The sequence below is a fragment of the Lontra canadensis genome, unplaced genomic scaffold, assembly GCF_010015895.1.
Source record: "Lontra canadensis isolate GAN:19392208 unplaced genomic scaffold, GSC_riverotter_1.0 scaffold24, whole genome shotgun sequence".
In the NCBI taxonomy this organism is placed as follows: Eukaryota; Metazoa; Chordata; class Mammalia; order Carnivora; family Mustelidae; genus Lontra; species Lontra canadensis.
This window is the reverse complement of record NW_022631018.1, coordinates 21,764,987-21,776,264: the sequence shown is the minus strand read 5'-3', so window position 1 is coordinate 21,776,264 and position 11,278 is coordinate 21,764,987. Positions and strand designations below refer to the sequence as shown.

General features: G+C 36.9%; 1 protein-coding gene across 1 annotated transcript in view; it reads right to left on the bottom strand.

Moving 5' to 3' along the window:
* Positions 1–11,278, bottom strand: part of F5 (coagulation factor V) — a 69,226-nt gene that overhangs the window by 30,549 nt on the left and 27,399 nt on the right. The window contains exons 6-7 of the mRNA XM_032863028.1: positions 9,391–9,612; positions 7,852–8,017 (exon numbers count right to left, since the gene is read on the bottom strand). Of these exons, the coding sequence (XP_032718919.1) occupies positions 7,852–8,017; positions 9,391–9,612 (388 nt within the window). The remainder of the gene's footprint in view (positions 1–7,851; positions 8,018–9,390; positions 9,613–11,278) is intronic.

Here is an 11,278-nt window from a genome sequence, read left to right as displayed (position 1 = left end):
CTCATCACTTCATGCAGTATTTGTCATTTTGTGTCTGGAATGTGTCTTAGCATGATCTTCTACAGGCTCATCCACGATGTCTTCAATGGCAGGCTTTCTTCTTTTTTAAGGCTGAGTAATATTCCTGCGTGTGTATAATATTTTCTTTATCCATCCATCCATCAACAGATGCTCAGGTTTTTTCCATATCTTAGCCATTGTGAATAATGCTGCCGTGGACATGGAATGCAGATACCTCTTTAAGATATTGACTTCATTTCCCTTGGATATAATTCAGAAGTGGAATTGCTGGATCATACAGTACTTCTATTTTTAATTTTTGGAGGAGCCTTATTACTATTTTCCATAATGGTCGTACCAATTTATATTCTCACCAACACTGTACAAAGTTCCATTTTCTTCACAGCCTCACCAACCCTGGTTACCACTTTTTTTGTAGTAGCCATCCTCACAGGTGTAAGGTGATAATCTCATTGTGGATATGATTTGTATTTCCCTAATGACTAGTGATGTTGAACACCTTTTCATATATCTATTTTCCAATTGTATGTCTTCTTTGGAAAAATGTCTTTGCTGATTTAAAAAAAATTATTTTATTATTTTTTTAAGATTTTATTTTTAACTAATCTCTGCACCCAGCATGAGGCTTGAACTCACAACTCCAAGATCAAGAGTCCCATGCGTCTCTGACTGAGCCAGTCAGCGAGTCAGCACTGCCTTTCCCCATTATTTTTTTTTTTTTTGCCATTGAGTTTTTTATTTATTTTTAATCTATTTTTATTTTAGGTTTCAACACCTTATTAGAGATATGGTTTCCAAATATTTTCTCTTATTCCATAGATCGCTTTTTTGTTTTATTGTTTTTTGGTTTTTTGAGGTTTTTTTTGGCATACAGAAAATTTTTAGTTTGATGTCGACCCACTTGTGTATTTTTGTTTTGGTTGTCTGCACTTTTTGTGTTATACCCAAAAAATCATTGGGAAGACCCATGTCAAAGGGCTTTCCTTCTATGTTTTCTCATAGAAGTTTTATGGTTTCAGGTCTTATCTTTAAATATTTAATTTATTTTGAGTTAATTTTTGTGTATATGCTCTAAGCTAAGAGTTCAATTTCATTCTTTTGCCTGTGGATATCCAGTTTTTCTAACATTAATTATTGAAGAGACTGTTTTTCCCCCATTGTGTATTTTCAGTGCTCTTGTCCAAGATTAGTTGACTATATATTTCTGGGCTCTCTATTTGTCTTCATTGGTCTAAGTGTCTGTTTTTATGCCATTATTATACTGTTTGCTACAGCCTTGTAATAGAATTTGAAATAAAAAGTGTGATGCCTTCAACTTTGCTCTTCTTGTTCAAGATTGTTTGGTTATTCAGGATCCTTTGTGGTTCTATATGAATTTTAGAATAGTTTTTTCTATTTTTGTGAAAAATGCCATTGGAATTTTGATAGGGATTGTATTGAATCTGTAGATTGCTTTGATTAATATGAACCTTTTAACAAAATTAGTTCTTCCAATTCATTAACATAGGATATCTTTCTATTTGGTTGTCTCCTCTTCAATTACTTTCATCAATATCTTATAGTTTTTGGTGTATAGACCTTTCACCTCCTTGGTTAAATTTATTCCTTAAACATTTTATTATTCTTAATTCTATTGAAATGGGATTGTTTTCTTCATTTCTATTTTGGATAGATTGTCATTAATTTAATAGGTACAGCTAACTTTTATATGTTGATTTCATATCCTGCAACTTACTGCATTCTTTTATTAGTTCAAATAGATTTTTGGTGGAATGTTAACTTTTTTCCATACATTAAATCATATCATCTGCAAAGAGAGATAATTTTATATTTTCCTTACCAATTTGGATGTCTTTTATTTATTTTCCTTGCCTGATTGCTCTGGCTAGGATTTCTACCACTATGTTGACTAAAAATGGTAGGGACTCTTGTCTTGTTCCTGTCTTAGAGAAACAGCTTTCTTTGAATATGATGTTAGCTTTGGGTTTGTCATATATGGCTTTTATTATATTGAGGTACATTTCTTCTATACTTAACTTGTTGAGAATTTTTATCATGGAAAGATGTTGAATTTTGTCAGTTGTTTCTTCTGCGTCAACTGGGTTGCTATTATGACTTTTATCCTTCAATTTGTTAATGTGGTATATCACATTTATCACATTTATTGATTTGTGCATGGTGAAAAATCTATGCTTCCCAGCGATAATCTCACTTGATCATGGTGTATGATCATTTTAATGTGCTGTGTATTTGGTTTGCTAATATTTTGGTGAGGATTTTTGCATCTGTGTTCAACAAGGATATTGGGCTCTCATTTTCTTTTCTTGTATTGTCCTTATCTGCTTTGATGTGAGGAGAATGGCTTGTAAAATAAGTTTGGAAGTGCTCCCTCTTCTTCAATTTTTGGAAGAATTTGAGGATTCGTGTTAGTTCTTTAAATGTTTGATATAATTCATCTGGGAAGCCATGTGATTCAGAACTTTTCTTTATTTGGAGATTTCTAATTAATGATTCAATCTTCTTACTTATTACTACTCTGTTCAGATGTTCTATTTCTTTAAGATTCAGTCTTGATAGTGTGTATATTTCTAGGAAATTATGCATTTACTCTAGACTATCCAATCTGTTGGCATATCATTGTTCATAGTAGTCTCTCAAGATCCTTTGCATTTCTGTGATATCGATCGTAATGTCTCCTCTTTCAGTTATAATTTTAACTATTTGAATCTTCTCTTTCCTTGGTTAGTTTAGCTAAAGGTTTGTCAGTTTGGTTTATCTTTTCAAAAAACTAGCTCTTGGTTATTTTGATCTTTTTTCTTTCCTTCTTTTTTTTAAATTAACATATAATGTATTATTTGCTTCAGAGGTATGGCGATCTTTTCTATTATTTTTCCAGGGTCTACCTCATTTATCTTTCCTCTAATCTTTATTTCAGTCCTTCTGCTAAATTTGGGTTTAATTTGCTCTTCTCCCTGCCCAGCAACTTGAGGTACAAAGTTAGGTTTTTCATTTGAGAACTTTCTTTGTTTTCTAATATAGGCATTTATTTCTATAAACTTCTCTCACGACTGTTTTTGCTGTATTCCAAAGTTTTTGTATGTTGTGTTTTCATTTTCACTTGTCTCATGATATTTTTTTGATTTCCCATTAGATAAGTTTTTTACCATTCCTGAAAGTGTATTTAATATTCAAGTATTTGTGAATTTCCCAATTTTCTTTCTTTATTGATTTCTAGTTTCATACCACTGTGGTCAGAAAAGACACTTGATATGATTTTGTTAAGACTTATTTTGTGGCCTAATATATGATGTATCCTAGAGAATATTTCATGTGCACTTGAGAAGAATATGTATTTTGTTGCTGTTGGATGAATTGTTCTCTACATGTCTATTAGGTCCACTTGGTCTATAGTGTTCTTCAATTCCACTATTTCCTTATTGATTTTATGTCTGGATGATTTACCTATTGCTTAAAGTGAGGTATTTAAATCTCCCACTATTATTGTGTTGTTGTCTATTTCTCCATTCACTTCTGTTCATATCTACTTCATATATTTAAGTGGTCCAATGTTAGGGATATATGTACTTATAATTGTTATAAATTCTTAAAAAATTAACCTCTTTATTATATAGTAACCTTGTCTCTTATGACAGTTTGACTTAAAGTCTATTTTGTCTTATGTAAGTATAGCGAATCCTGTCCTCCTTCAGTTACCATTTGCATGGAAAATTTTCATCCCTTTACTTTGTTTTATCAAGTATTATTATTTTTAAGATTTTTATTTATTCTTTAAAATTTCTTTTCAGTGTTCCAGAATTCATTGTTTATGCAGCACACCTCGTGCTCCATGCAATACGTGCCCTCCACGATACCCACCACGGGGCTCACCCAACTTCCCACACCCCCCGCCCTCCAAAACCCTGTTTGTTTCTCAGCATCCACAGTCTCTCATGGTTCGTCTCCCTTTACTTTTAACCCATATGTGCCCTAAAGCTAAAGTGAGTCTCTTGTAGACAGTATATTGTTAGATGTTAGTTTTTTATCCATCTGGCTACTCTATTATCTTTTGATCGGAGAATTTAATCCATTTATATTTACAATAAGCATTAATAGGTAAAGACTTATTATTGCTATTTTGTTGTCTTGACTTTTTTGTAGTTCTTTTGTTCCTTCCTTCCTCTGTTGCTATTTTCCTTGTTATTTGTTGATGTTTTTGTATTTGCATGTTTTTATTCCTTTATATTTTGTGTATCTACTAGAGGTAGAAGTTTTGGCTTTGTGGTTATTATGAGGCTCACATAAAACATAGTTCTAACAGCTTACTTTAAGGTGATGACAACTTAAATTCAATTGTATAAAAACATCTACACTTTTACTACTCCCTCCCAATTTGTGCTATTGATGTCACACTTTACATCTTTTTATATTGTATATCCATTAACAAAGTATTTTAGCCTTGTTATTTTAATACTTTTGCCTTTAGATTTTTATTTTAAAGTCTTTTTTTAAACTAAAAGTCATTATATACCACCATTACAGTACTAGAGTATTCTGAATTAGACTATATATTTACCTTTTCCAGAAACTTTTATACTTTCATGTTTTCATATTGTTACTTAGTGTCCTTTCATTTCAACTTGAAGAACTCTCTTTGGCACTGTAAGGCAGGCCAGTGATGTTGAGCTCCCTCAGCCTTTCTTTGTCTTGGAATGTCTCTTCACTTCTGAAGAAATCTCTTCACTTCTGAAGAAAAGCTTTGCTGAGTGTAGTATACTATTCTTTGTTGGCAGAGGGTTTTTTATTTTTTTCCTTGCAGCACCTTGAGTATATCATCCCATACTCTCCTGCCCTGTAAGATTTCTTCTGAGAAATCTGTGGATAGTCTTATGCGGGTCCCCTTGTATATGACAAGTTGCTTATCTATTGCTAATTTCAGGATTCTTTCTTTGTCTTTGACTTTGGATAACTTGATTATCATGTATCTCAGGATGATCTTTGGGTAGATCTTGCTTGAAGTCCTCTGAGCTTCATGAATCTATATGTCTATAACTCTCCCAAGATTCAGGAACTTTGTAGTCATTATCTTTGTATAAGCTTTCTGCCCCTTTATTAATTCTCCTTTTGGGACTCTCATAATGCATATATGGTAATTAATTCTCCTTTTGGGACTTTCATAATGCATATATTTGATGGTAAATATAAGTCATGTGAGCTTTCTTTATTCTTTTCCATTCTCCACCCCCTTTTTTGTCTCTATAACTAAATAATTTTAAATTACCTATTTTTGAGTTTGCTGAATCTTTCTTCTGCATGATCAAGTCTGCTACTGAAGTTCTCTATTGAATTTTTAAAATTCTGTCATTATACCCTTCAGTTCCAGGTTCTCTGTTTGGTTATTTTTTATGGTTTTAATTTATTTGTTATGCTTATTTTATTCATGCATTGTTTTCCTGATTTCATTTCTTTCTTTCTTTTTTTTTTAAAGATTTTATTTATTTATTTGACAGACAGAGACCACAAGTAGGCAGAGAGGCAGGCAGAGAGAGAAGGGGAAGCAGGCTCCCTGCTGAGCAGAGAGCCCGATGATGCGGGGCTCAATCCCAGGACCCTGGGATCATGACCTGAGCCGAAGGCAGAGGCTTTAACCGACTGAGCCACCCAGGCGCCCCCCTGATTTCATTTCTTTGCCTACCTGTCCTCTTGTCCCTCACTGAAGTTCCTTAAGATGATTGTTTTGAATTTTTTGTCAGACAATTTGTAGATCTCGATTTCTTTCACATTGGTTATTTGAGCTTTATTAAGTTTCCTTTGATGGTGTCATTTTTGCCTGATTTTTTTGTGATTCGTGTAGCCTTGTATTCATGTACATTTGAAGGAGTAAACACCTTCTTCTGGTCTTTACTGACTGATTTTGTCAGGTAAAGACCGTCTCCTGTCAAGTCTCTGGGCTGCTGGGATTGCCTCTGTGATCACAGCTGAGTGAAGCTGGAACCAGGTCATGTGGCTGCTTCTGAACCTAGAGTGGCATCTGTGGTTAGTGGGCCTTTTACCAGAGGGTCAGGTGGGCATGGATCCTGTCTAGTCTCTGGGCAGATGCAACTGTCTCTAGGACCTTGGTCAGTAGAACTAGTGCTGAGATAGTGGCTTATTTCAAGGTTTATAGTGGAGTCTGGAAATGGCAGTGCTGTTATTAGGTTTTTTGATGGGTGTGGCTCCCATCTGGTCCTTGAGAAGGTTCCCATCAGGTCATTGGGTATATCCCTTGGTGGGCAAGACTGCAGTTGGGAGAGCTGGAGCTGGGTTACAGTGATGCTTCAAGATTTACTGTGGGACTGAGGTCTGCAGACCAGCCTCCTGGGGCATGGATGGATGGGATTCCCTGAAAGTCCCTGAGCTGGCAGGACTATTCCAGGGCTGGAGCTTGTTACAGGGCCACTTTAAGATCCATACACCATCCAAGGTCTGTAGGCCACCCTTCAGGGTCATGGTCAGGTATGACTTCTGGGTCCTTTGGCAAATGATGCTGGTGTCAAGACCAAGGTCAAGTGGGGCAGTAGCTGAGTCCATAATGGGACAAGGTTGCTTCCAAGTTTGTAGCTGGGAGCATCATCAGTGAATCTACCATCTAAGCATGATGTGCCTTCTCAAAATATCCTTCCTTGGTCTTGGCTTCTGTTAGGAAGGTCTTGCAATTTCTCAAATCTACCTGGATCCCAAAGCTGTCACAGAAGTACTTTTGTTTGTGGATAGCTGTCAAATTACTCTTGCTGTGGAGGGATATGGGCAGGGGACCTCTTCTGCCATTTTTACCTCCCTTGACCTGTTAATCTAATAACATAACTTGGAGAATTTTTTATAGTAGTATATAGGGAGTGTTTACGTCCTTTTTTGAAAACGGATGCATAGTAGTCCATCATATGGATGTGTCATAATTTGTTAAACTCATTTCCTACTGAAGGACATTTCAGGTTGTTTTCAAACCATTGCCACTACTCACAGTGCAGCAGTGAGTATCCAGTACATACGTCACTTCATATGTGAACGATACACCTACATAGCAAATTCCCAGAGCATGATTGCTGGGTCCGAGGACACACGCATTTATCATTGTGAGCACGTGCGTTTGTAATGATGATACATATTGTCAAATCGTCCTCTTGACTGGCTGTATCAGATTATTGTCCCACCAACAATGTATGATAGCACTTGTCTCCTATAGCCTAGCCAACAGATTATGTCATCAGGTCTTATGAGTCTGCGAGGTGGAAAATAATGTCTCAGTGGAGTTTAATTTGCACTTCTCTTATTGTGAGTGAACTTGAGCATTTTTCAAGTGTTAAGATTATTTGAATTTCCAAATTTCTTACTCTCTCTGACACCTTTTCTAATCTACAAAATAAAATAAAAGCTGTTTCTAACTTGGAGAGTTGAAGTAAAACTCATAGCAAATGTTTCACATGGTGCTTGGCAATAGCAAGCATCCAACAAGTGGGTAGCGCTATTACTAGTAAGACAGTTGCTGCTGCTGTTACTACTACTACTACTCCTACTGTTACTACTGTTACCACTACTACTACTGCTGTTGCTGCTGCTGCTACTGCTACTATTACTACTATTATTGTTACCACTACTACTACTACTACTACTACTGTTAATACTCTCATGCTGCTGAGTTCCCATGGGGAGTTTAGAGTCATTCTAGATTGATTTGGACAAAAAGAGCTGAATCCAATGCATGTATACCCCTGAGAGCAGTCAACTCATGGCATTTCACCCCATGCTTCTAAGACCCCTGAACCTTCACATAGTGGTAAGAACCCCAGAACTCACTTGTCCATATTCACTGGTATTACCGGTGCATAGTCCCAGATGACTTCCTCCGCAGCAATGAAGTATTCCCACCTCTTCATGTGCCGCCTCTGGTCACGAGTTAGTTTCTTAGGATTCCTGGTTTTCTTCGCACAGTTTTTAATGTCAATGTGAGCCTGCATCCCAGCTGAATTAGAATACAAAGGCAATGAAAGGATTTGAAAGAAGAAATTACAGCCAACCCAAATGTCTATCTTTTAAATAAATTTGTGGAAGATTTAAGTAATTACAGCAAAAGTGCTGCTCAGACAACTTCTGAACATTTTAGTATGCAGCTCTTTCAGTGCCGTAGAGAAAGGAGTAAGAATTAAAAGCAAAGGAAAGAAAAGATGGGTTAAAGAAAAAACATGAAAAGATTTCATTTCTTTCAGAGGAAAAAAAATGTAATTTCCAGATCCTTAAAATCTTATGACTTAAGTCTTATTGATTTCTCATTTTTCCCATCATCTGTCCCTTTATTTGTAGAATGGAGATGATGCTAGCATATACTGTATAAAATCATTGTTAAGAATTAAACAAGTTAATATACATATTGCTTAATGTCAATGATGTTAGTTTTGCTGTTGTTGTTTTATTATTATTGGGGACTCTACCGAGGGTATTGTGACAATTTCATGACTTTGAATATAATTTTGACTGCTCAGTGCAAACAGAAAACAAAATGGTCCCATTGAAGTGTCTCTTTCGTGTGTGTCTGGCTTTTACATACATTGTTTTGGTAAGAAAATTATTTCCTGTAGTGATATCACTTACTTACATTTTGGTCTCTGTTTACACAGACCCTCTTCCCAACAGTTTTATTTATTATTTATTTACACATTTATTTATTTATTCTTAACATATAATGTATTATTTGTTTCAGGGGTATTCCCAATGGTTTTAAAGCAACAATGTGTAATAGAACAATTAGGTATTTTGTTTACAAGATACCGTGTAACAGCCTGGGCTGACTCTTTTTCCCACCAAAACTTACTGATGTTCCTTAAAGTCCACTCCTTAGCTAGTTAAATACTATGCTTTTTCTATTCAACATACGTCCATTGGGCTCCTCTTTGTGCCAGGATTTGTGTCCACCTTGTTATAAAAGATAATCTTTCCATGTTCAATCTTTTGCGCTTTCTGTAACTTAGTGCTTCCATAAATTTGCAGATGTTTGATTTGTTCTCGCACTTAGGTTTTTTCTTTAGCTGAATACTAAATAGCCCAAAGAAGAATAACTCTATGTATGTATTTACTTCCTTCCCTTTTTCTCCTTTTGAGGAAGTGGACCCTTTTTCAGCTTTTGCCTCATTTTAGGAAATCTTTATCAATTCCTCCACTTCCTCTATCCCAACTAATGTGTTAAAGTCTAAGTGCAGAACAATGAAATTCTGTTCTCAGGACGAAGGCACTATGTCTGGAGCATGGGTGGCTTGAAAAGGCAAAGGAAAATGAGGGAATTCGTGCTTGGGATGGGAAGATCCTATACTCACAAGCAAAACTGTTGGAAGAATTTCTTACCTTGAAAATGTCTTGGGATGAGAGAAGATATGATCCACTTTCCCTCTGGGCTCATAGTCATGTTTGCAGTAGTGGATGTAGCACTGACAAGGGTGATAGTCGAGATCTTATGATGATTCTGCTCCAAGACCTGGCCGTTGAAATGAATGGAGAACAGCTCTGGCCCAGAACTCATTCCGATCAGATGCCAGCTAATGTGGTCATGGGCACAAACTGTGATATCTGAGAGGGAGAGGTGGGGGGTACAACAGGCAGTCAGCACTCTGTAATAAACAATTCACTCACCAGATACATACTGATCACCTGCTGTGCATCAGCCATTGTTTCTGGGGGTACAGACCCTCTAGCTGGGCCTCCTGCCCTGGCAGAGCAGACATCTGAGTGTTGGGCAAACAAGCAGTCACAGCTCACGGCAATGAGTGGTGCTGGAGAGCTAACAACAGAGCCTGGAGATGAGCAAAGTTAGTGCAGAAACACAAGGATTGATTGCTAAGGGATTAGGCCAAGGAGGGAACCAAGTAGGTCACCAACCATCCTGGTCTACGTGGGACTGAGGAGTTTCCCAGGGTGCAGGATTTTCAGTGTTGAAACTGGGAAAGCCGTCTGAAAGCCTGGGCAGTTGGTCACTCTAGAATCAATTTGCGCTCAGCCGGAAGGTGTCACCGGAGCCTGCTGAGTTCAGGGGTCTAATCAGGTCTAATCAGGTAAGGCTGAGTTCAGGGGTCTAATCCTCTCAGCTGGACAGAGGTCAGAGCTCTGCCTACGGGAAAGATGTGAAGAGGCTTTAGGAATTCTTGATTGCTTCTTTAACCACTTGTTGATTGTTTAAATGACAATGCAGTGAATTACTCTGTGGGGTATAGACTCTCCTTAAATGCAATGGACAAATTTTCATTATGCCAGGCCACGAGGAGCATTTTATGGATAAAGAAATGGAAACAGAATAAAAGCTGAGTTTCGTTCCATCTTTGTGCTCAGGGTAACTGGGAAAATGCTAATGTGCTTGGTGGGAGATTCCAACCCTAGCTCCCATCCTTGGCTTGGGTTTTGAATTTCAGATTCATAACCCCTAGATACTACATTATGGAGCTGAGAATCAGTCCCTTACCTACAGAGAGGCTGAGGGGCTTGTGTTTTTTAGGAGACCACTGTAACCTGGCGGGTATTCCTAAATCATGGGTGAGAACAAGAAGCTAGAACCTGTGAACAAGAAGCTAGAAGGTAGGAGGCTTTGACGAAAGTGTTTATGTACTCCAAAGAAATTCTTACACTGAATTAAGCATTTAACATATCTGTATTAGCATTTGTCATATTTACTTAATTTACCTTGCTCCATGAGGCAGTTGTGAAGCATTAACTTTTCTGTTTCTACTAATGACAGCCCCTATCCTGCCTCTCTTAAGTCCCAACTAGTCTTTTTGACTATAAATTCATAAACTCTATGACCTGATCAAGTTATTAATTTTTTGCATAGGACTTGCTTTTGTATGACTTCTATACATTTACAGAAATGTAAAATGTAAATACAGAAATTACAGAAATGATTCACTCTGCCAGGACACAGATACAATGTGTCTTTGACCACTCCCCTCTAAGGATTATAGCACTGGCAATGTCTTTTATATGTAAGAAACTTCCTAACAATCTCTGCCCAAGGATGGATGGCTAATCCGTTTTTGTAAATAGGCACATTGAGGTAATTAACTACCAAGGACCACACCAAGCTAGAGATGTGAGCAAGGCTTGACTCCGATCTCCTAAGACAGACGTCAATTGACAAAGTTTTGGGGACTCTGAGTAACAAGCAGAGTCATCTGAGTACATCTGTAATAAACCAGGTGGGAAGGGAGAGCCAAATGAAATAGAATAGAATTTAAAAATGAAGTCC